At 45.4% G+C, this 25,509-nt stretch overlaps 2 protein-coding genes across 3 annotated transcripts in view; both read right to left on the bottom strand.

Annotated features, from left to right (window-relative positions):
- Positions 1-155: 155 nt before the first annotated feature.
- Positions 156-3,674, bottom strand: LOC108121326 (uncharacterized). The gene is made up of 5 exons (XM_070278823.1): positions 3,343-3,674; positions 1,920-3,189; positions 1,645-1,861; positions 1,326-1,588; positions 156-1,269 (listed from the first exon to the last, which is right to left on the bottom strand). The coding sequence occupies exons 2-5, from the start codon at positions 3,185-3,187 to the stop codon at positions 270-272; spliced, it is 2,748 nt and encodes a 915-aa protein (XP_070134924.1). The 5' UTR covers positions 3,188-3,189; positions 3,343-3,674; the 3' UTR covers positions 156-269.
- Positions 3,675-11,744: 8,070 nt separating this feature from the next.
- dve (SATB1_N and homeodomain domain-containing protein dve) overlaps positions 11,745-25,509 on the bottom strand; it is a 43,391-nt gene continuing 29,626 nt past the window's right edge. For both annotated transcript variants that reach the window (XM_017235298.3, XM_070278575.1), the window contains 4 exons: positions 17,286-17,495; positions 16,972-17,201; positions 13,095-14,863; positions 11,745-12,964 (listed from right to left, as the gene is read on the bottom strand). In XM_017235298.3, coding sequence (XP_017090787.2) covers positions 12,805-12,964; positions 13,095-14,863; positions 16,972-17,201; positions 17,286-17,495 — 2,369 coding nt within the window. In that variant the 3' untranslated portion in view covers positions 11,745-12,804. The remainder of the gene's footprint in view (positions 12,965-13,094; positions 14,864-16,971; positions 17,202-17,285; positions 17,496-25,509) is intronic.

Genomic DNA, 25,509 nt, shown 5'->3' with positions numbered 1-25,509 from the left:
GTGAGGGTAATAACGCGTCTACCTTTCCACAGATGGCGCCACAACACATCCAAGTTTCAAACCATTTTTTATTAGAGTTGCCAGCCTCTTTTGCCAAGAAAGCGCCACAATTTAAAATTTAAAAAAATTTAAATCATTGAATCAAATATCTAAAATAAAATTGTTAATATTTCGTTTTAATTTGGCATTCGTTTCGTAGGGCTTTTAAATAATCTTATGGGTTATGGATAACATGTATCTGGGATGGTAATCAAATGAAATGGATAATCCTAAAACAGAGTCTCTCGCATGGGCCGATGCACCTGAGCCCTGTGCTCCGAGTCGCTGGATGAGTTGTCCGCCGCCCGATCCGCCGTAAAACTGCCGCTAACCCGCCGGCTGGCCGAATTCCGGCGCTTCTTGCGCCGTCCGCGTTCCAAGTCGTGCTCCGTACCACCGCCGGAGGCACTAGAACGATTGTCATCCGGCAGCGAGGTAAGTTCCGGCTCCAACAGCTCCTGGAATTCACTGGCGATGGTCGAGGACGAAGCCTGTTTCTTGGCGGCACTAAAGTAGTCCTCGATGGCAGGATCCAGCTCAATGACTGGCGAGTGCTGCACCGTGTAGACCTGGGCGTTGACCTTCATGGAGGCATTGGGCGGGGGCAGTGGTGGCTTGGGCTTCCGTTTGGCAAACGGACTGCCCGGCTTGCTGCCCAGATCCTCGTACTCCGGATCCGTGAGGAACTCCACACTTTCGGCCATCATGTTGACCCGCTTGAAGGGCGGTATCTCCGCTATCTTTGGCTTGCGTTTCGTGTAGGGACTGTTTTCGTAGCTCTGGAAGTTGCCAATCTGCTCGGCACTCTGCAGATTCTGGGACTTGAGATGGGCTGCCGGGAAGCGGGAATCCTCGATGCTCAAGCGCCGGCTGCCCGACTGATTGTACTCCATGTACCCAGTGCGCCGGTAGGGTCCGTACTGGGCCCGTCTCTCCTTGTCCCGGTTGGACAGCATTTCGGCACTGCGGAACCTCTGGCGGGAGTCCAGCTGGAGCCCTTCCTCCATGTCCGACTGAGAGCCATCGCCATCGGGATGGGTTTGGGAACGTCTTAGCTTTCGGGAGTTGCGGGCTCTTTCTGGACCCGAAAGATCCAGCATGGACTTTACTGGCCTTTCCAGCTTGGGCATTCTCAAGGCATCTTCGTAGGAAGGCAGCAGACTTATCTCCTGGTTCTGGTGGATGCTGGGAGTTGCGTCCTCCAGCAGAATCCGACTATTGAGGTGTCGTCTACAGAATAATAATTGTGAAAACAAGAATATCATATAAACATATGTCCATCTTACATGCGTTGTAGTTCCTCATCATTCTCGGAGTACTCCCTATTGTCCTGCCTTATTTTCCGCTTTCTTAGATGCTTCTGTAGACAGGCATAGGCCAGGATTAGAGCACCTATTCCAATCAGGGTTACCATGATGATACCCCAGGCCTTTTCTCCACCACTACTGCTCCTGGCATTCACAATCCATACATCGGCACAGGCGAACTCCCAGAGCTTTCCATAGAAAATGGCAGGAGCACCACACCGCAGGTGATTTTTGTCTTTGATCTGGGGGGGAATCAAAATTTATTTAATTATTCTCATTTAAGAATCCTAAAACTCACCTTTGCTGGCTTTGAAGTGAGATAGTCGTAGAACTCCACAAAGAGTGGGTTGTGGCAGTCGCATATCCAGGGATTATCGCCCATCCATAACTGATCTAGAAACTTGTTGCCGCGGAAATAGAGTGGCGGGATAGGACTGGTCAGACGATTTCCATTTAAATGAAGATTAGCTAGTTCTGGAAAGTCCCGGAAAGTATTGTTTCTAATGGTGGATATTCTGAAAACAAATAAAGGTTAATCAATGCTCTTTAAAGAGGATTCATATCCCTTTATACCTGCAATTGCCAAGATTAAGCTCCTGGAGTGTCTCGGATCTCATAAAAGACGGAATATCACTGATGAGGTTGTTGGACAAATCCAACCTCAGGATGGCCGAGAGACTCGACAAGGCCGAGCTTTCTATCGAAGTGATTTCGCACCAGCTCATGTTAATGGTCCTCACAGAGTTAGATACTATTTTGGTCAACTTCCGCAGAACATTACGGCTAAGATTCAGCTCCACCAGCGCATCGTTGTTCCGAATGAAGTTCCGATCCAAACGAGCTATCTCGTTGAAGGCCAAGTTCAGCTCCTTCAGCCTCTTCAAGTTGGTGAAGGCATCCTGGCCAATAAGGCGGAGCACATTCTCCGAAAGATCAAGAACCTCCAGCATGGAGTTGTTGGCAAATGTTCCCGAATTCAGTTCCCTTAGAAGATTGCCCCGCAAACGAACCTCCGAGAGCTGAGGCAAGCCACTCAGTTCGATGCTGTCCAGATTACAATAGGAGACATCCAACCTTCGAAGAGAGGTGGCAAAGACTGGTCCCACATCCGAGTCCCCAAACTTTAGCTCCGTGTTGCGGGATAGGTTGAGGACCTCCAAGCTGCCCACCGAGTCGAGGAAGATCTCGGTTAGCGATTTGATGCTGCAGTTGCTCAGGTCCAAGAATCGCAAGCTGTGGGAGGGAAGGCTTGCCAGAGCATCGATCTTATTGTTAGCCAGTCTCAGTTGCTCCAAGTTTGGCAACTGATTGATGAGTTGGTCGCCTCCCAGCTTGCTTATTCCGCAGGAGGATATGTCCAGTTCCGTGAGGGAAAGGCTCTTCAGCAACTCGAAGCTCTCGCCGGTTCCAAAGTTACCCAGTTGGTTGCCTTGCAGGCTGAGTCGTTTCAGTTTGGGGGTCGATTTGAATGCCTCATTGGGACTCAGATCCTCCCAGGACATTATCGAGTTGTTGGCCAGCTTCAGGGTTATCAACGAGCCATAGCCAATAAGCGATCTTGCACCAACAGTGGAGATGTGGTTGTTGGACAGATCCAAGTAGATCAGCGAGTCAATGTCCGCATACTGGGTTGGGAACTCTGCGAACTGATTGCCCGACAAGTCTAGGTGCTCCACCGGAATGCCTTCGAAGTCGGGGAAAGTCTGGAGGGCTCTCTTCGAGCAGTCCGCATACAGACTGTCCACTATCCAGATGCACCGACACGGGAAGGGGCAGTTGACAGCCCAGGCGGTGGAGATCAGGCAGGGTAGGAGGGTAGCGAGCAACCAAAACAACCCCATATCTGCAAGGAATATGAATATATATACTTTAATGCGCAGGCCTTTTCATTAACGACTTATCAGCTGAAATTATTTTGTTGTCTCTGGGCTTTTGGTTAAACGCAGTTTAAAATTGCGTCGATTCCTGGGGGCTAGTGACATCACAGACTATTCACCTGTTGGATTTTGTGTGCCTCGAACTAAACGCCTTTCGAACTGCAATCGACTTATCTTATCTGCCACAAAGTCGAAAAAAAAACTGGAGCACCGTAACCGAAAACAAAACGGGTCTATGTAAACACTACGCCAGTATGCCCGGAAAGGAAAGGAAGTTCTCAAAACTTGATCGAGGATTGTAGAAGTTGACCGCCACTCCAGTGCAGCCACGCCCTCAGCATTTTACAATTGTCAGTCCAAAGTTTTTGAAATTCCAGGGCGTACGATTGTGCGATTTCCTGAATGTATGCGATCAACGCGCAACTGCCTTTCTAATACTGACCGAGTCAGGAAAATTACTCACCTGCTGGCCGCTTACGACGGGCATTCGGCATCGGCTTCCACGGCGCCTGATAAGATAACCCGCTGATAAGCCACCGTGGGGCATGGGGAAATGGGGATGGCAAGTGTGGAGAAGCGTTCAAATGGTAGTTTCCCGGGTCGGAGCTCGGTGTTGGTTAGTGCAGCAAGAAAAATACTAAAGATTTAAAAGCCCTCTTAACCATTAAATAATTGTTAAAATTTGAAAAGTAAACATGTCAACAAATAATCCATCCAAAAGATACAACACACAAAGTGGTAGTCGTTTAAGAAAGAAACAACTTTCTGGCAAACCGATGAAGTGCAACTGCAGCAAGTGTTCTGATTCACGGAGACACGAGGCAGACAGTTGCTGATAGGGCATTAAAATTACTCATTCCCGATGAAGGATGCGGCCGGAGTGCAACACCAGCAGTAGCAGGAACAGGAGCGACCTGCAGACATCCGTAACCGGATTTATTGTAATGAAGCGTGAGCAAAACAGAAACGACGCCTCAGACGACAGTGCTATAAAGATGCAGTGTGAAATAAAAAAAATGAAAAGCAACTCATCTTCACAAGGACTAAATAAATAAAAAAAAAAAAACAGGAAAACAAAATCAAGGACTTGCCGTGCTGACGTGTTGACAGCCACATGTTTTTAGCTTGATTACGGGGTGGAGGGTCAAAGGGCAACCTCCAGAAACCTCCGAAAAGCAAACGATTTTAAATGGTTAGCGACGATGGAAGTACAAGAATATAATTTAAGGGGTGAGGGCTGGAAATCGCGGGCAGGAGGCGGAGGCAGACAAAGAGCTCGCTGTAGAATGCATAAGTCAGCGTAATGCCAGGACTGATAAGCTTGTCAGGATACCACCATCCTCACCCAACCACCCACCCATTGCCAATGCTTTTTTTCAAAACTTTTCACTATTGAATTCGGCAGAGTTATTGTGGAGTCGAATTTTGAACTCGGTTGCCACACGCAACGCTTTGGCGGATAACTGCACAGGATAATGAGCAGGGATGCGCTGCCCCACTGCCCCCTGCTCCCTGCCGAACATCCTGCTTACAATCTCTCACTTTCTCCCGCCGGCTGTGTCCTTGCCGTTTTAATGAAGCGCAACGGCTTTGTTGCCGAGACGCCTTTTGTCATGCCACGCCCCGTGTGTCCTTGTGTCCTGTCGCCCACTTTTCGTGGGATAATTAGCGGCCGCTGCGATGCAAAGTCATTGCCGGCGTTGGGAATTCGCACAGTTGAAATCACAAGTTAATGCCGCACGGTCCAAGGACTTTAGCGCTCGTCCTTTGTGTGCTTTTGTTAATGGATTGATTTTGGTTTTGATTTTGCGTTTCTCCCGTCTAATCTGGGGCTGACTTAGAGCTGGCGGCCTTCGCCGACGTTTTATTGGGCAATTTCTAGCGATTTTTTAATAAGAAATGAAGTGCTTTTTATTTATTTTCTGAGCGCTAAGTCGGAGGACAGGCGGGACACCGCAGGACACCACCCGGAGTGCAGTCAAAGTTAAAGTTAAGTTGAATGACAGCTGCGGTGTCGCGAGATAAGCACTCCACCCAGCCACCCAACCACCCAGCTGTCCATCTGCCAGAGGCAACTGATAAAATAAAATGCGAATTCAGGTGAAGAGAAAAAAAAATGAAGGAAAAAACTTGAAACGGAAGTCGTGGCGCCTGGGAAATGGACACGAGACGACCATCGGCATCCTGCTAGCTTGCCAGCTTAGCATTTCCTCAGATGTCGTAAAGATATCCTCGCCATTATGACTCCTTCTAATCGGACTCATCAGAATGAAATTTGGGCCACACATTCTCGCATCAAACACACGCCCACACACAGAACGACCTTCCTTTCCGGGCTTTGATTATATTTTTATGCCTTAGCGCCCAGTAAGTACGAATGTTTATTTCGATGTCAGTGGTTGGGGAGAAACAATTTGCTTCTATCTGCAGGACGATACGTCACAAGGACTACCACATTTTTGATACACAAACATGAAACTCTGGCTAAGGGCGGGGTAGCACTGGTGATAAAGCAGACCCCCGCAATTTGCATACCCTTAGCCAGAGGAATTGCCTTATAGACAATTATATTTATTATTCAGTTATGTCGGATGGGGGAGAAAAATGTCAGGGGGTTGGGGCGATGGGTGGCAAGTCTTAAACCAAAGACATTCCCATTTAATGCTTGCCATTCTAGATTTTTAGCCAGCGTTCCACAGCAAATATCTTGAATAGCAATAAATTTCGATTTTCGTCCACTTAAATGCTTTATGAATTATAAGCTTAAGACGCGCCAACCGAGAACTCACCCTCCCGCAGTTCCAAAAAAGGGGTGCACGGTGCCCGGTGGGCGGAGGTGGAGGTGGAGGTAGAGTTCACCTTGTGCCAAAAACGAAAACTTTCTTCCTCTGACAGCAGGCAAAGATTTAGACAAAGACCAACTCCAGAGCAAATGCCAGCTACTGATAGCACAGCTCCATCCGACCACCTCGGGGGTTGGGCGAGATTTAAAAAGCCAGACTGGAACCGTAGCCATCTCCAAGGAGCCGGAGAAAGTAGCTGCCAGGCGGTGGGGGCGGGGGCTTAAAAAACCAAGAAGTCCTCGGATGGAGGCAAGCCTTTCGCCAGGCCAGCAAAGAATGCCATAAATCAATTCGTATTAGTTTTATGAAATTTATACCTGCGGCGCACCACCAGCCGACATTCGAAAACGTTAAGGGGCGTGTGGAGGAGGTGGGAGGAGGGCGAGAAAGTCCTTCGGCGGTTTAATGAGCAAATCTTTTTTGGCAACGCCATCTCGGCATCAGCAGAAAGTGTTTGGCGCCAAGCGTTTCCAATTAAAAGCATAATTCATTCCCAGGGCTTAGTCTCAGCCGCCACTCTTACCAAAAACACGAAAGCAAGTAGGAAAGAAAACATGACTTTTATGAAATAAAATCATCCAATTAATCTTTAATATTTATACAGAAAATGCCGTTTTCCTAACCTACTTTATGTTAATATATTTTCTTTACCTTCCAGTTGATCCTTGGACGATGGGCAGTCCCGAAAAATGGAATAAAACTTTTGAATTATCGCCTGACAATAGGATTATCATTTTTACATTTTTTTTGTGGCTGTTGCTGCCGCCCAGTAGGTGAGGCCGTGGGAGGCCTTGGTCGGCCTTGGCTTAGCCTCCCTGGGGGGTAATTCGCAGTTGCCATAATTATCATCGTAAATTACGGCAGAGTAAAAGTTTTTGGATTTTATGAAAATGAATTGAGATTGAGCTCGTTGGCTTGGGAAAGCCGAAGCGAGTGCTGGGAGGCGAGTGAATCCGCAATTGATTTAAATAGTCGCACCAAGAACGGAGGACTCCTAACAGCCTAGGCGGTAAATCAAACCAAGCTGGAATCTAACTTCTGGAATCTCTGGAGCAACAATTTTTTGGGCAATAATCTCGGTCTCGGTCTCGGTCTGAGCCGAGGAGTGTCATAAATAATAATTAAACAACTCGCGTTGTTAAGTCTTTTTATTACGCGCCCAAGACAAACGACAGTTGACGGCGGGGGGAGGATGTGCAAAGGATGTGGGAGGATGCAGCCAGCAGGATAAGGTGCCAAAAAGACAAGACACGACAAGGAAAGGCTTAGAGTGGTAGCATGTGCGAAGCTTCTACAAACACCCACACACACACACTCATCCGATGGGGAATTTTCCGCGCAAATACTTTTCCAAACAGGACAGGACCGAAAAGGAGCACATGAGCCAGGATACAGGACCAAGACCCAGGCAGGGGTGCTGTCTGCCCTCGCATTTTCTTCTCCTAGGCAGGTGCTTGTCCCGCTTCACAGAGGATTTTAAGACATAATTAAGATAATAAATAATAATCGCCCAATGCAGGCAGCAGGATGTTGGGGTGGTAAAGGTCCTGCTGCCACCCCTTCTCCTTCGTACGTGTCCTCTTAAGCCCCCCTTGTCATATCCTTACGCAATATCTTGATACGAAAGTATCTGCTACTGACCCAGCTTCCATTCCCTTGGACCCCAGCTTAGACCCCAATTCATGGCACACTTCTGGCCTAACTATTATAATTATCTTTTAATGGCCGTAAGTAAGGAAAGCTACAAACTACTTTAGGCCCACAAAATTAATAGATGAGGGGAAATTTAAGTTAACAGTTACAGTTATAAAAGATATAGATGGCTTATTACTCAAAAAGTTTGATATCCATTATTTGAAAAATTTTAACTTTTAATGTACTTTTTAGTGAATATTTAAATCCTTTAGCAAGCGATTCCAAAAACAAATACCACTTATTATTCAGGACTCGAATCAGGTTCAAACTGCATCAAGAGACCACAAAAAAAATAACACAGAAAATTTTTTTGTCAGATTTTGACAAAAATCATGATGTTACCCCTTTGAAAAATTGCGAACAATATTTGTTTCTAGAATCTAGATTATGATTGAAAATGATGCAACTTGGAATTCCACGATCGGGAAGGTTTCTATTTATGGGTTTTTATATTATTTATTTTTCAAAACTTTGAACTTTTAAGACAGTTTTTAGCGAATATTTTAACTAATCCTCATCAGATTCGAAAATGGAATACCATTTATGAAGCAGGGATCTAATCTCCTCCGATCTGCATCAAAAGATGTGCAAAGTAGAACAATACAATTTTGGGTGGGTTTTTGGCCAAAATCATGAGCCAAAATCATTTTTGTCAAAATTTAACCAAAAATTTTGTTGTATATTTTTTTACATCTTTTAATGCTGCTTGAACCGAATTTGAGTCCTGATTCATAAGTGGTATTTCTTTTTTAAATCGCTTGCAAACTATCTTAAATATTCACTATAAACGGGACCAAAAATATGGATTTTGGCCAAATATTAATAAGGAAAAGGCTGTTCCAAGTTTTCCATTTTCGGTTAGGAAAAATATGCATAACTTTCCTAATACTTTTCAGATCTACAAATGTTATACCTTCCCAATCTTTAAACTTTGAGTAGCTAAATTTTTCGCAAAAAAAAAGCAACAAAAATGTTGGCCCATTTTTTTCAATTTTTGAAAGGTGTAACATGTAACATCATGATTTTAGACAAAATTTGACAAAAATTTTTGCTGTACAATTTTTGCTATGTTTTGATGCAGATTACAAGTGATTAGAGTCCTGATTTATAAATGGCATTTCGTTGTCAGGTAGCTTGAGAATATGCCAAAATATTCACTAAAAAGTGCATCAAAAGTTTGGATTTTGGCCACATAAAAAATATTAAAAACTCTTTTTCCAATTTTTGACTTTTTTCCATATAGAAATATTTATAACTTGGCTAATACTTGTCAGATCCACAAATGTTATACATTCCCGCCTTTAGAACTCAGAGTAGCATCTTTTCCAATCAAAACCTGGAGACAACAATTTTGACCAATTTTGCGCAATTTTTTAAAGGGGTCAAAGGGGGATGATTCATCATGATTTTAGCCAAAATTTGTTCAAACATTTTTTTGATAATTTTTGTTTGCCTTTTGATACAGTTTGAACCCGATTTGAGTACTGATTTATAAACTGTTGTCTGTTATTGGATCACATTTGAAGGTTACAAAATATTCATTAAAAAGTACATCAAAAGATTTTTGTTCATAATGTTCATAATTTGTTCATAATTCCTTATTATTCGTCAGATCCACAAATGTTTCACTTTCTCGTATTTAGAACTTTAAGTAGCTTTATTTTTCATCAAAACATAGACACAAAAATCATAGTTTTTTCCTTAAGTTCTCAAAAAAAATTTTTTAAAGATATTTTTTTATCCTTTGACGCATATTGAAGTGGATTAGAGTCCTGATTTATACATGTTGTTCCGTTTGGGGATCGATTGCAAGATGGTAAATATAGCTTTTAATATTAATCCTCAAAATTACATTTATCAAATGTTAATATACGTATAGCAGTACATTTATTCGATAATTCATTAACTCAAGATTTAGGTTTTATCCTTTAAGAAGCGAATACGATTTATTACCTTTCGCAGAACCCTGGCTTGCTCTTTTCCCATATTTTGGAATGGCTTCTCATTAACTAATTTGGCCAAGTGCAAAATAAAGATGTCTAGCAAAGTGGAAACTGAAACCCCTCGCACTTTTTCTCCTCGCTCGCCGTGTAAAGTGAATGTCACAAATCAAAGCGGAATTATTATTACTTATGACCATTTAATTGGACTTGCGTTATATTCATTTGACTTTCGTTACGGTTTGTTTGCGCACTCAATTTGGCAAATGAATCGCCGCCAAAAACCACCCTGGCAGTGGGGCAGGGTAGAAAAATGTAGTACAGCAATGGCACACCAAAGAAGCCACCACCATACCGAAACCGAAGCCGAAACCAAAACCACTGTCAACTATTTTGGCTCGCACGCTCATTAGTTTTATTGCCCCGCATATCAGTCAAAGCCGCAAAACTATTTATGTCCTTTTCGGCCACTCCCCCCACCGCCCAGGTCTTTGTTGTCCTTTTTGGCACTGGCTTTCATTGGACTGGTCCTTGTTTTTGTGTACTCTAATTGCCGCTAAGAAATTTGTCTTTGATGGGTATTTGCTTCTTTGGTTGATTTCGATAGAGGAGTCTTAGTTGGAGTTATTTATCTTTGTGGAGTTGCGAGCATCACTTAATTATGATTGCATTATTCAGATTTATTCCCCATTTGGCGTTATTAAGGCAATATGAAAAAGTTTTGGAAAGCAAGATTTATGCTGCCACTCTGGCAAGCAGCCCACCTTTGAGCCACCACGAAAGTTCGGCCAAGAGCCGCAAGTGGCAAGTGCGGCGTAGTTAACTATGTAAATGTTTTCTTTTCAGCTTCGGCTCCTGTTTATGTATATTTACATTTAATGCCCCCTAGAAGGGCGATGGGAGGAGCTGGGGCGTGGCTGCAATTTCATTCGTGAGCCAACCACAGAGCGGTGCAGAGTGCTAGCAATTTTAATTAATGGATAAAGTTATGCGGAATGCTCTACCTACCATACATCCCTCTGTTCTGCCAAGGGCTTTGGTCAGAAGTACAAGCTCTTGTTTTGGCCAGGAATTAAATATTTTCCCGCAAATATTTATGTTGTAAAGGGGGGAATGTTTCTGGAATTATATTCATATTCCTTTCAAGTGATCTCTCTCTTTGGCTGGCAGTTCATATTTTAGCCCAGAAGTATGCAACAGTCTCGCACTTTATTAGGAAATCCATAAATAAGCAGCCATGGCCAATATGCTGTGGCCCAAAGATATGCCATAAATTTGTTCTGCAGCTCACTCCTTACCACAATTTTAATTTAAAAGTTGGCGATAACAAATGATGCACATCCCCTGCCGCATCCACCCGCACAACCCATGTGTGTGTGTGTACTTAAAATAAGAAATAATGTTGTGCGCTGATTTAGTAACCGCACGGAAGCCACAACCCCCTTGGAAAAAATGGTATTTCTTTGCTACATATCTCTCGGTATGTGTCTGCGGGATGTAACAAAGGCGAACGAAATAAAGAAATGAAAATAAGTAAACTTTGGTGCTAATAAATTGTTTCGTATCTGCGGCCAAGATGTTGGGGAGGGAGTCCACGGCAGATAACTCATACGCCCCGTGAAACGAAGCTAAATGTGCTGCTCATATTGCCATTTTTTCGTTCGCTCTCGGTCCGTATGCATATTTATTTCCCCTTTGCTTATCAGTTGACTTACCAAAATGTACAAAAAGGCAAAAACCAAGAAAGAAATAAAGCAATGTAGAGCACATATGAGGAATTGCCGAAGCCATTACGACTGCAGCAGCAGCACATTAGCTTCGAGGCATCAAAAAAAATAAATAATATCTAAGATACCTCACAACCATTTCTTCTCTTGGAGTCTGTCCAGTTTTTAAGAAAAATATTGATGAGATTTTAATGTTGTTTAAAGGAAGTACAGATGGTTCGAAGAATCCTTTTCTTTTAGGAACTATATCCTTTCCCAACCCATCTCCTTTGAATAAAAAAGACTCTTCTTAGATTTGACATTTAAAATTGTATTTATTTAATCATTTAATAATTGCTGGGGAATATATTTCTATTTATATTATATATAAAGATGTGTGGATGTTCATGTCTGTTTTGTGTATTACTTGTGAGTTGTGTCGCTGTTATGGATGCGCTTGCTTGCAATAAATTACAATATTATTTAATTTTTATTCTCTATCTGAAGGCTTACGAAACTAATGGAACAATTTATAAAACATTTTCGTATTTCAGTTTATGGTTTTAGCTTGTCAAGGTGCTTCATTCGAAACGTTTTGCAGGAAAATGGAGAGCAACGGAGGGTTTAAGCCAAATCGCCGCCGATTGGCCAGCTGAGCTTTTAAGGGGGGGGCTCGGTATTAGATACCAAGACATCGAAAGCAACGAATCGTATGTTATACATTCTATATATGCGAATTCCGTGTGCTAGTTTTCCAAGGGAGCGGGTCAGGATATGTGCTAGGCTTGGATGGGTAATTTTTATTATTTCAAATAAGGCAGGATAACTAAAACTTAAACGGTAACCTAAACTGCCGATTCAAATGCAACTAAAACCGAACAAAATTCACAATGCTCAAGAATGCGTACCTAGGGATAACATACATTATATACATTATATTCTCGAAAATTGGCTCTCTTTGGTTTGCTTATGCTTAAGATATCGAATACCTCTACATCGATTCGACATCACTACGAGCTAGATAGAAATAGATGCCAAGAGTTTCTAGGATTAAAGTTCTCTCTTAGCTATAAAATAGTCATACTGGTTCATGCAAAGATCTTATTATTTGTAATATTTTCTCTAATTTTCGCTAGACGCTCCTCCGGCCAACTGGTAACGCATAACTGGGTTAGTAGTTCTGATTTTCATAATACTTAGAGTGGGCTAAACTAGAGAATTGTATATTTTATCATCTATCGTATATAATATTGGTATAGTATTTGTCATATCTGCAGTTGATGAATCAACCTGCTTTAATTGGGTGTGTGTGTGTCTGTGTTTTCATTCTTGGTTCACTATTTACAAAAAAAAATGCTGCTAATTTTGATTTCAAACTCTGGATAGGTGTCTTCTCTCTAGTCCCTTTCCTCATACTTGGGGACAAAGGATCCCAGTCCACCCAGTTGGGCGCATTGGTTGCTATCGTAGAGCGACATCTTGAGGCGTTTGCATTTGGCCCGGCGATTCTTGAACCAGAACTGCACATTTTTGCTCTCCAGACGCGGGAACTTTTGCCTGAAAGATTACAAGAAAAAACAAAAATAAAAATAACATTAACAAAATATAATACTTTAGTTAAATTTAAGAATAAAAATATGAACTTAAAACCATCTTAATTATTAAAAACGAAAGAAGAATAACTCACCTATAAGGCATAGTATTGAGATCCTCGGTGTACTTGAGGATTAGGTTGTGCGAGGGATGTGTGTTCATGGCAAACCATTGCTCCAGCTTGGGCACCTCGGTGACCGGATCAATAAAGGTGCGGTTCCTCTTCCTTCGCTCCTCGTTTGAGATGCTGGACAGGTTGAGGCCACCGCCGCCCATCAAGGCGTTGGGTTGGATTCCGGCGGCAGCAGCTGCGGCTGCGGCATGATGATGCGGATGTCCTGCCGCCGCCTGGCCAAAGGCCGGGATGTAGTGGCTCATGTACATAAAGGACTGGGAGAACATCGAGTTGGGCACCATGGGAAATGGCAGCTGATCCTTGTGCGGCGCCACGCCACCCGGCATATCGGGTGAGGGCGAACGGAACTCGTCCAAATGGCTTGCATCATTTTCGTTGTCCTCCTCGTCCTCGTCCATGTCCAGGTCGTCATCCTCCTCCTTTGGCGTAGTGCGTTTGGGCGTGGAGCTGACATCCTGGTCATTGTGGCTCTGGTTGTGCGAGCTGCTGTTGTTGTTGTGGTGGCTGTTATTGTTGTGGCTGCCACTCAGGTTGGAGGCGGCATCGATTTGGGCATCGGAGTCCTGTTGACGATCCTCGGCGCCGGAGCCTTCTTTGTCGTTGTCCTGGAGCTCATCGCGCGGCTTCTCCTGGCGCTCCTCCTCGTTCAAGCTTCCATTCATGCCATCGCTCTTGGCCTCGCCCTGCTGCTGGAGTTGTGGCTGCTCCGCGGCTTCCTCCTCATCGTCATCCATCAAAGGAGAGCTACGATGGCGCTCGTGGGTGGTTAGAGACAAGGGAAGTTGCGGGGTGTTTGGCCGGCTCTGCTCCTCCTCCATGTCGTCCGAGTGCTGGGACATGGTGTCTATGTCCTCGGACTTTAAGCTGAGCGGGCTCTTCAGATAATCGTGGGACATGGACAAGTTGCCCATGCTCATGGGCTGGCTCCCGGCACTGCTGCTGGAGTTCTGGCCCAAGGGAGCGTGCTGGCTCAGATAGCCGTTCATGGCGGCATGGCCCAGAGCACTCATGGCACTGCCCAAGCTTCCGCCCCGCATCTCCGCCCGCTTTTGGGCAGCACGGGCGTTCTTGAACCAGTACACCACGTTGTTTACATCCAGAGGCTTCCTGCCACGGCGAGACTCCAGGGCGTTGAGCTGCACCACGTAGGTTTGGATCTGCTGGCGCGAGGGATGGGGGTTCTCGGCAAACCACTTCTGTAGCTTCGGCAGTTCCATTTCCGGATCAAAGCTAGTGCGCATGCGTGTCTTCTGGTTAGGATACTGGGGGCCATGGCCACTGCCGCCGTGATGGTGGTGGTGGTGCATGGAGGCGTGCATAGGGTGCACTAGCATGTTGCCGTGGTGACCAGAACCTGGAGCCGGTCCACCCACAGGGTGATGGGCTGCCTCGTTGGCCAACAGCAGGCTCTCCCGACTGCCCATCGATCCCAGAGGATTGTTTCCAGCGGCTCCTCCGGCAGCGGCGGCATGGGCAGCAGCAGCGGCTGCGGCCGCCATGGCTGTGCCCACCGGGAAGTCCATCTCGCCGGGCACTGCCACTGGAACCGGAACTGGCGAAGGACCGGTCATGAAGGGTAACATCTTGGGTGCCATGGCAGCCGCTTGGGGGGAGAGTTGGTTGGACCACCACTGGTCGAACTTGCGGCGCAGCTCATCGGAGATCTCGCCTCCGGGCAGGGCGTAGGTGTTCTGGTGGGAGCTTCGACAAATCTGTGAGAGGGTAACCTGTAAAGGACATAAGTAAGAAGAGAAACTTAATTAACTTTTCGGGTTGATTGGTAAACAAATGAATTATAAATAAAGTGCTTTCCAGTTCATCGATATCAAGTCTGATTCTGTTTTGTAATGAAGGCAATCTTTTAGATACAAGTTCGTAATCCCTGTTTCAAACATGACACTTATATCTTGAACGTGTCCATCTTCAAGCGACTCGCTGGCATAACACCTGAATAAAAAGTAATGGAATCGATCATCAGGCTTTTCCCCAAGCGGGAAATCAGAGCGAATTGCCGGGGATTAGTGGGGGCAACCTTGGAGTGGGGTTTGCACTGAGCGACTGTCAACAGTAGCTGCACTAAGACCCCCGAGTCCCAGAGTCCATCCGCCCGCCGGTCACTAAGCGGCTGTCATAAAAATCACAGTCGCCGGCCGGCCGGACAAAAAATCAAAAACAAAATAAGGGGTAATGTAAGGGGGTATTACCGGACCGGAGGGCGAGAGGCAACCCGGGAGGGTTGGGCGGCTTCAAGTGCCGGGATTTACTTAGCCATAAATGTGCGACCGTAGGCAGTGCGGTTGCGAGTCCAAAATTGGCTATTACGATATAGAACCTGGGACTGATACCCGGTGCTGATATTAACAGCCAGTGCCGCAGTGCTACGAATCGAAGGCGATAAATAGATAGTCCCTGATAGGCAGCGACACCATCAGCTTATGGCGATTAAAATTGAATTTACCCAACAGAAACAGAAACGGAATCAGAAATAGAAACGCGATGAGTTGGCCAAGGGGTATGGCGTATTAAGTGTTCATAGATACTGCTTTGTCTCCCAACTGTAAAAGATAATGTCTGAGGTTCTTTCGGTGGTGTTCTAGGTAAGGTGGTTCGGTGGTTTCGTCTCTTGCCTTACCGATGGCACTGCTATCAGCTAGCTAAGGAGGCGCCCCAAATCACTTAAGCTGCTCAGAACACAAGTAAAGGGGGTTGGTGGTTGAGGAGGATTGGGGGACATGGTGGGTCGGTGGGTGGGTTAGGTGGGGTAGACACCTAATTGTAAATAAAATGGGTTGACGCTTCTTACGTGCTGGGGTATTATTAAATTGATTTTCCTATCGCCGCACCCCAAAAGCTCCTCAGCGGACATTAGAAATCGCAGAGCCCAGAAGACTGAAGACAGAAGGGTATGGGAATTGGAATCGGAATCGGAATGGGAATGGGTATGGGTATGGGTATGGGTTGGAGGTGTCAGACAACGAATGTGGAAATTATGGTAAATGCTTATCATGTGATTAGGAGGGACGACAACTGCCGCGCTTTGCTTTGCTTTGCTAATATTAATCGGCGTTGGGGGGTAGGAGGTAGCCTGGGGGAGTGGGGCCAATAAAAAAAAAACAAAAATGACAACAACAGTCGCAATATCAATTGAAGGGTATTTCTGGCCGTGATTTCGAGTTGTTCATCGCCTATGATAGTGTAGTGCCATTTGATTTATGGCGCTAATGCATCGATATAGCCCCCCGCCCACGAAATGGGGTCATGTGAGCCGTTGTGGAGTGCAGTTCGCCCCGAACCACCTTCTGGCTGGAATTCAAATTAAGCCTTCTAAACCGATTTCAATAAGGAAACAAAAGCCATACTCAGATACACGCACACGCACATCCTGAAGATACAGATACAGATACAGAGACTGGCAACGTAAAGCGGATTAAAATGAAAACTATTGCAAAAAAGGATTAGTTAAGTGAACCAAATAAATGAACTCGGCTTAACAAAATTTCTTTGTAGTCGCTATCAAAACATTTTCAATGAGTTTAATATTCCGCAAGCAGACAGGACATGCAAAAGTTGATGAGTATCCTTGATGTGAGTGTATGTGTGTGTTCATGGCTCACGTCACGCAAATTAGCGCCGTCCGTCCCCCCTCTCATCCGGAGACATTTTTCGGCAAGTTTTAGCAACTCGAAGACGGATCAAGAAGTAGGGGAAGGCACAGCACTCCGGAGCCGTAAACCGTAAACCGCTTATGAATCATTATAGAATTTTGTCGTCTTAGTGCAGAATTTGAAGTGAAAGTTCAAAGTGAATGTCTAATTGGGAGCGGAAGGAGACTTACCTCATCCAAAGGACATCCTGTGGAGCGGAGCACCGCATGCGACTGCAACACCAGCAGCTTCAACAGCTTGTCCTTGATCTCGCCCAGCGGCGATGTCTTGGGCCGCAGGATGACAATCCTTAGAGTGATCACCGATGTGAGTTCCCCCACGATATCACTGACTGGCACGGCCGGATTATCGGATATCTGCTCCAGGGGAATGGGTTTCCAGTGCTTGATTATAAGAGAGCCTGAAGGAAACAATTGGTTAGCCATATTGTTAGAAGGACCTGTTGTCTCAGGCTAATGTTGGCTGATTAGTTGGGACTACCCACCTCTGGCTGTGTTGGCCACCTCCTGGGAGTAGCCGAGCCTCTGCAGGGCGGTCTGGACAATCTCGCTCCAGGGCGTGGCCGCCGCGATGATCACATAGCTGTCCGTCTCGATGTTGGGCCGCCGCTTCCAGGGCTGGCGGGTGTCGATGGTTAGGGAGGCGTGCAGCGAGTGCACCGACTCCACCACACAGTGGAGTGGAAGTGATTTGGCTGCAAGAGAGGGGAAAAAAACTGGTTAGGGGACAGACTAATAACTCTAATAGCTCGAGAGCAGTTTAATAATCGGTTTAGTTTCGTCTAGTTCCAAGTGCAAATCATCGACAAATTAAAATAAGCAATTAAAACATATTCAAAATGGGGCTTTTCATGCAGATTGGTTCTCGGCCGCCGCCACACGCACTAAAGTATTAAAATAAATTATTGCATGTTGCGGTTAGCCACAAATGGTTTTAGCCGCTTAAATTGCCGCCCCTTTTGGGCCCACCTGACTTGGCTCAAAACTCTGCCGCGAGAAGTATTTTCGAACATGAAATTTTTGAAAATATTGACTCACTAAACTTCTCCTACTAACCAATAACGAAGGGCTTAAATTAAAATTTCCAAAATTCAGGCAATAGAAGTTATAGAACTTTTTCCATGGAAATGGGCGGGGTCTATGGGCAATGAGGCCTACATATAGGGGGGAGGGGCTTTGGCCAAATAAGCTTAACGCCCCAGGACCGACCAACATAATGGTATTATTAATTATTCCAATTATAAAAATTGTAAGCAGCCAGAGATTGGCGAACGATTGGTATTTGCTGGGCTCGGACAGCTGGAAGCGTTTTAAAGAACCCCCGGAGGTGGGTTGAGGGGAAGCAGGCAGGCCTTTAGTGGAATATCGGACCAACCAAAAGTTCAGCCCAATTACGGCCGATTTTCATGGCATATTTCTCGTGGGTGGAGTGTGTGGCACGCAAATCTTTTAATTGCCATGAAAACCTCATTGGGGGCCATTGGCATTAAAAATAAATACATCAGCCGAGTTGGCTGGAAGAGTATGAATGTGTGTGTGTGTGTGATTATAGCCGAGTTGAAAAGGAATAAAGAATTCAACTATAATGCATTGTTTGTCACCACTCTAGAACTTTAAAGGACACCATCGCCGAGTTGTCAAGTTGTAAAAATAATCCAATTAAATTGAATAAATTTTGCATTACGAAATTTTCAACTGGCGTAAATTTAAACGAAATTAGCCGTTTGGTTACGTATTGTTTGTGGCCCACCCCCCCCGCCACCATCCACATCATCTCATGCCACCGCGGAAATGTTTTGGCATTATGGAGGGCCAAAAACTGGTCATTAGTGCGGTGGCCCGGCCTGGTCTGGTGGAAATTCAATGTGTGTGCGGCGTCCTGCAAAAGCGAATTATAAACTCAATATATCCATTATCCATGGAGCCATGATTTGATGGGGCTAAAACAAAAGCGGATTTCGTCGTCCACCTGCATGCATATGTGTGCGATTGGGTGGCCCAGTGGGCCGAGTACTCCACTGCCTATTACGTTTAGTGTGTGTGGAGCCGAAAGCCTAAAGCCTAAAGCCCAAAGCCGAAAGCCGAAAGCCGGCCATGGAGCAGCCACTAATTGTTGCATCGAGCCTGTTTACCGGGATTTTCATAGAGATGGTGGAGGAGGGCATTTCGGGCCGCCAAACCCACCGGAATCAGCAGCTTTAAGTCACCCGGCCAACGATGGCAGACAGAGCTTATCCTTATTAGCATTATCAGTGGCAGTCAGTCTGGGCACAAAAAATGTAATCGAGACAGTCGTCGAGCTGGGCCAAAACAAATTGAATTAAATGTGGGTGGCACAACTGTTCGTTCGTTTGTTCGTTCGAGGGCATTAAATCTTGGCAAGCAATTCAGCCAGATAGCACGGACTGTGGACCGTGAAAGACTCCTGTTAACTTTCCTTATTCCTTTGCCCCGCTAAGCCGACAAACGATTTGTAAATGAACTCTGAGATGATATTCCCAATCGCCCCACCTCCTCACCTACCATCGGCAGTCAACCGCCACGCGGCTTAAGATTTATTAACCTGCATCGATGGCAGCTGAAAATAATCAAGTTCAGTCATCGCAATCAACTGAAATTGGAAAATTTCCCAGGCCATCGAGGATGGCAGTGATGGCGACTGTGCCTTCAGGAGATTTCCGCTCCATGCTCAGGACTTATAATCTTTTGAAAAGTTTCCAGAAACATCTCATGTGCATAAAGTATCAGGCAGAGAAAGTGGAGGGCTGTGCCGGGTGGAAAAGTTTTATCCACTCGACTTTCTTCTAAGAAATTGACCAATTGGCTGACCACAGGCCGAGGCAAACAAATAATTATAAATTGCCCTGGCAAGGACATCAAAACGATTTAATCCTTACAGGCAGGCACACACACACTCAACACACACACAGACTGAGGCTGGAAAAGCTATTTAGGTGACTGCAAAGGATTACTCAAGTATCCTTCTCCGGCTCCGGCAAATATTTGTAGTCTTTTCTCTACTTTTTCGATGGAATAAATTGTGTGATTGTTTATTTATAGCCCGGAATGCTCATAATTTACTTATTAAAATGATTTTGAGTGATTTGGGTATTTAGGAAAATTAAAATTTCAACAGGCGAGCTGAAAAGTTTTAATAACCAGAACGGACACACGAGCTCCGAGAAGGGGATGGCTATTGGGGTGAAAGGATTCAAGGAGGTTGAAGGGTTGACCGGGCTGGCTCGTCTTAAGCCAAGTGAACTGTTGGGAAATTTGCTTATCATTGCTTGACCAGTGCAAAAAATCTTAAGGATTTCAAGGGACTTAAGTAGGCTTCTCTATGCTATACTATGCTACTATGCTGTGGTGCATGTGTGTGCGTAAGTTGTGCGGAGAGTGTGTGTTTGTGTGGGTGGTTGAGGGGATTTTATACAAGAAAGAGTGACCGGAAATTAAGCAATAGTCTTAAGGAAATTGCCACAAGTTTTTCCTTCACTTCACGCCAGAAAACAAATTTTCATGTCCTTTTCACCCAGCGTCTTAAGGGATCCTGCTTCTACATGTATGTGTGTGTGTGAATTTTTATTTACACTTCAACTTAAGTCCTACTTAATTGCAAACTCTTTTTTAGTAGAATTTTTAATGCGTGCATTTTAATTTATAATGCCTCCGACAGCTCTCTGCAGCTTCACTAGTATTCCGAGCGACTTAAGAACTTTCCTCACCCACACACCTATGCGAAGGTCCTGACACACACACATAAATGCGAGGTACAAGAGCCTTTCGCTTGGCTGGCATCTCACACCTTTTGTTTCCTGCATATCCTGGCCTTAGTCCCTGCAGTCTCCCTGCATTCTCAAAAGAAAAATAAACATTTTAAGCAGGACAATAAAATGAAAATAGGTTTGTTTTTTGCCAGAGGCATTTTCGATCCTTCGCCGCAGGACTCTTGCAACAATTGCTTTCGCTTTATCGAACCACAAATACCCCGGGGAATAAAAGATTAACTTGATTGGAAATTGGTAAAGTATTGAATTTGGATTACCAGTTTCTTGAAATATACAATTTATGTTATGAACCGGTAGCCCTCATCCTCATGTGCTTGTTACCAGGATTACTTGGAGTCTTCGCCTTCTTGACCTGAGATCTCTGGGCCTGGGGCTTTTGTTCCGAATCAAAGTCATTGCTCTTCGGCACTTCGAGTTCCACTTGTGCACATGTGAATATTCTTCTGCACTTTGCAGTTCGTGGAGGAAAACCGCTTCTTCTTCGCATTGGCCTTTGCCCTCTGACTCAGAGGCGTATTTTGGGATTTGCACTTTTTTTGTGCCTCTTGTATTGGGCGTTTTTTGTATTGGGCTTTTGGGGGGCTGGGAAAACATGTTGAAACTTTTAAGCGGATTATAATTAATGCCGTGAGGCATTTTCTTTCTTTTTATCGCCGGCTGTTTGCGTTTAGCGCCCTCATCAGCGCACCAATCGAAACACGGCCAGTCGGATACGACCGGATATCGGCCGGCTGGGCAGGGAATCGAGTCCAAGCCGGTCGAGTCGCCGGTTATCCAACTCCTCTCCAATTACTTTCGCAACGTGTGGCATGAGGCCCGTAAATGTTAGTCAAAAATAATCCTAATGAAATAAGTATGGCCCGTAGCAGTAATTTATTTGAATCCTTTACTCAAGCCCCCATCCTTAGCCGCCCATCGCCCATCCCTGCCATTGGCTGTTCAGCTGCTAAATTGGCCTCGTCCTCGGCCTCTTGGGTTAGGCTTTGGAATTGTCTCAAGTTTTCGTTTTTGTTTTTGTTGCGCAATAAATTCATTTTTTGTCCTTAGACATGTACAACTATGCATGAGCTTGGGGGGTCCTAGAGCCCTCTGTGTGTGTGTCTTAGACTTAATCCTTTTTGTTGTTTGCTTCATATGTTGATTTGGGACCATCATCAGGTGAGTTTTCTTTTGCCAGCAAAAACGGCAGTGGCCAGCAACAGCAACCTCAGCAGACGTAGTTCGAAAATCTTTGCAGGACATCCACACACAGGCATGGTGGAGGGTACACCGCCGAGGGCAGGATGGTCAGGACTCTAGTTAGTTTCAGGTTGTGAATGGATTTTCTTAAGTGGTTCTAAGCTTTGTCTGTGAAGCAAACCAGAAAACATGCTTATACATGTGGCCAAGTGGCTGGAGAGTTCAAGAGTCCAAGCGTCCGGGAGACGGAAAAGGACTCCAGTGGCATTAGCAGGCTGCTCAAGAAGCTGCAGCACTTCATTAGTTTTGCGAATTTGCGGACAGGGACCCTGAGACAATGGCCAACTGCGAGGCCAACAATAATTGAATGCACAGTAAGGTTGAGGGGGCTCTGGGCTCAGAGCGGAACGCAACGGCCCTCAAAGCGGCCAAAGCCATGGACCAGGGACAAATCCTTACAAAGGGATTATGATGTGTATTTTTCGGCCAAATGACTCTTAGCAAACCAGTGCAAAGTTATGCAATCGAAGCTGCTATGATAAATTGATGGCGAAAGCTTAGACGCTCTGTCCTAGAAATGAATAATTAAAGTACAAAGAATAGAGCTCAGAGGAATCCGAACTGCGGACTATGGACTGTGGACTCGGGAGCCTTTATTTGGAGAAGAGTTCAAGGATTCTTAAGAGTCTTGGCGATGCAAATAAGCAGAAATTTTTGTGAAACAGGATTAAAATTATGCAGTGCAGGATAAGGCCGACATGCGAGCACACACAAGGACTCGCTCGCCACAAAAAGGATTTTCAATTTGACAAATACTATCAAGTACCCGACAAGGACAAGGACGCCCAAAACTGAAGGAGCAGACACAAATAAGGGATTTAAATGTCGATAATGTCTGCAAACAAACGCAGTCGAGATATACTGGATGGCTGGTTAAGAAACGTAAGAAGAGTCGGGGCAGCCACCCTGGGTTGGCCAAAAATCAGGCAGAGCCCGTTGAACCACACATAATCGCAACCACAGAAAAAAAAAACGAGAAAAAACCAAAGCCAGAATGCCATTGACTGACTGGCTGGCGGCACCGAGAAATCGCTCGCATTCATAAATCTGCTCAGACCCAGAAACGGCTCCGTTTGTTTTAAGCGTTTTGAGTTGACCAAGTTGGCCAAGAGGGACCACCCTATAGATACAATATGCTCAAGTTCCACCAGACAAAGCCACACACACACCGGCCAAGAGGTAGAGCTGCAACTGCAACCGCCACAGCAGCAGAAGCAAAAGCAACAGCAAACCAAAGGCAACCTTAATCACTTTAGTTATCAATATTACTTATTTACGTTGCTTCTACTTAGCGCTTAAGACGCTTTGACTGTGTGACTGAATTATAGGCATGTATACATAAATGCATGAATATGCCCAGCCCCGGCTAGCATTACGTTTAAATCTTCCTGCTTAAAGCCAAACAAAGTCTCTTGCCGGCGAAGGAAAAGGAGCACAACATGCGATCTGTGCCATTGATTCAATTAAAGCGGCCAGAAAGAACCCACGACAGAGGTTCGAACCGACAACTAGGGTCTAAGCGAACGGGTGTCGACTGGCCATTACCCAGGGTACTTCACAATTAGAATTATTAATTTAAAATCTACGTCAACAAGTAACTAATCCAATACAAGATATCTTATCAAACTAAAGAATCACGATGATTCCTAAATAAACTAGACTGGATTGAATCACAAATATATTTTTAAGCAATTCGAAAAATCTGATTCATGAATCATGATTGAAGAAGTCAAGTTATTAAAGGAAAATTTTGTTATTAAAATTACAAATCCATACGCAATCACACTCTCATAATTATCAACTGCCGTATCTTTGAAATTAGTTTTATGAACCATTTTCAGGTCAAGTGACTATACAAATTAAGTATACGCCTAGTGGCTTCCAGGCTAGCAGGCTGGTTTTAAACAACAAAGTGGCAGGCAAATGCTGAAGAGGAAGCACCAGCACCAGCACCAGCACTCAGGAGCAGAGCCGAACAAAGGCATATATATCACTGTATTGATTAATATAATCCGCTTGAAGACGCTGCCAGCCACACAGCGAATTAAGTTACATTCAGCAAGGCCAGTGAGGGGGTGAAGTGCCTCCTTCCCATACACCACCATACACCATTCCCCTTGGTAAGCTTAAACCCCCTCATTTAAGGCGGTCCGCACCCCGGCTCAACCACCTGCCACAGTTTTAAGTACAAGTTAATGGTGCTTATGCATATTACCCTCCGGTCCTTCAGCCCTTCCGCCTCGGCTCCCCGGGCTTGAGAGTCCCCTCCCGTACTGTTCAGCGCTTATTAATACCCACAACTGATTTTTCTTCTCCGTGCCAGGTCTCAGGTCCCTGGTCGCGCTTATTTTCCTTTCGCTGAAGTATTTTAAATCGATCCAATGGCAAAAGCGTCTTTTGTATTTGCTGCCTCTGCGAATGCGCGCCGGCTTAATCCGCTGCCAATGAACTGGGAAGCCGAGGGGCCGCCAGAGCTGAAGGAGCTGCCAGATGAGCGGCTTTGCCAATGGGAGGGTAAATGGGAGGGAAGAGGGACATCGGAAGGTGAGAAGGTGGGTGAGCTGCTGCCTGGTTTATTAGTGGCCCACAGACGACGACGACGACGACGACGTTGACGATGTCCTACTCAGGAGGCGGAAAGGATGTCGACGATGTCGCCATATCGCATTGGTATTTTGGCATTTGGGCTTTGTCTGCCCGAACCCCAGCTTGGAAGGACGGCAGGGAGTGAGGTTGGGAGGTGGAGTTGCCCTCCGAGAAGGATGAAATTTGATCCGGCTGCGGTGAGCGCGTAGCATTGTATTTGCATTAAGCGTAACCTCGCCCCGAAATGGGAAGTCGGCGGAATCGGAGAGCCGGAGCGGCGGATGAAGGGTGCAAGCCGTCGATACGCGAGGCTGCCAAGGAGCTTAATTTGAAGGGGATTTACGCAGTGCCATTATAAGACTCTGGCGGCCACCCCTTTGTCCTCTGCCCCCTCTGGGCCGCGCCGGCTCGGGTCGGGCTGTATTCTTATTTTCAGCCTTTTGTTGGATTCGCTGTTATTTAGCCAGCCGAAAGATCTCTGAACTCTCTGGCCGGGATTAGGTTAAATTTCTCAACAGATTTCTTCACTAGTTGCGGATTAGGTGGGGCGGCCGAGGCCGAACCGGAGGTGGATGTGGATGTGGCGGCCCTAAGCCCTGGCCACAAAAGCCAAACCGCAAACACACCAACCCTAACACACTCGTCTGACAGCTAGTGTCCAAAAGAGGAGCGACAGGCGAAAGCCAAGTCCGCCAAAGAGACACACGTTCCCTGTCTCTTTCGGTTCTACTGTTGCTCTCTCAGTCGCAACTTAAAATCTTAAACATTTATCCGCGCGTATTATGTGGCAACTCTAGCTAATTGCCGCAAACACACTCGACTCTTGGGCGGTGGTTGGGGGTGGTGACATATCTAGCCCACTTTTGTTTCGACCCAGCCCACGGTTAACCTTTTTGCTCTCTACATTGAAGTTCCTGTTGCTTTCAGCAGCAGCAACACTAACTAACACAACAGAAGCAGTAGAAACACCAGCAACACCAGCAACAAACAACAACACCAACAACGACAGTGGCAACACCATCTGCGGCATTCAATTTAAGGGGATTAACTGCTAATTTTTTGCGATTTCACCCAATGCCAGTGGTATTTCGAGTTC

This window comes from Drosophila bipectinata, chromosome 2R (genome assembly GCF_030179905.1).
Source record: "Drosophila bipectinata strain 14024-0381.07 chromosome 2R, DbipHiC1v2, whole genome shotgun sequence".
NCBI classification, from domain to species: Eukaryota; Metazoa; Arthropoda; class Insecta; order Diptera; family Drosophilidae; genus Drosophila; species Drosophila bipectinata.
This window is presented reverse-complemented; position numbering and strand designations above follow the sequence as displayed.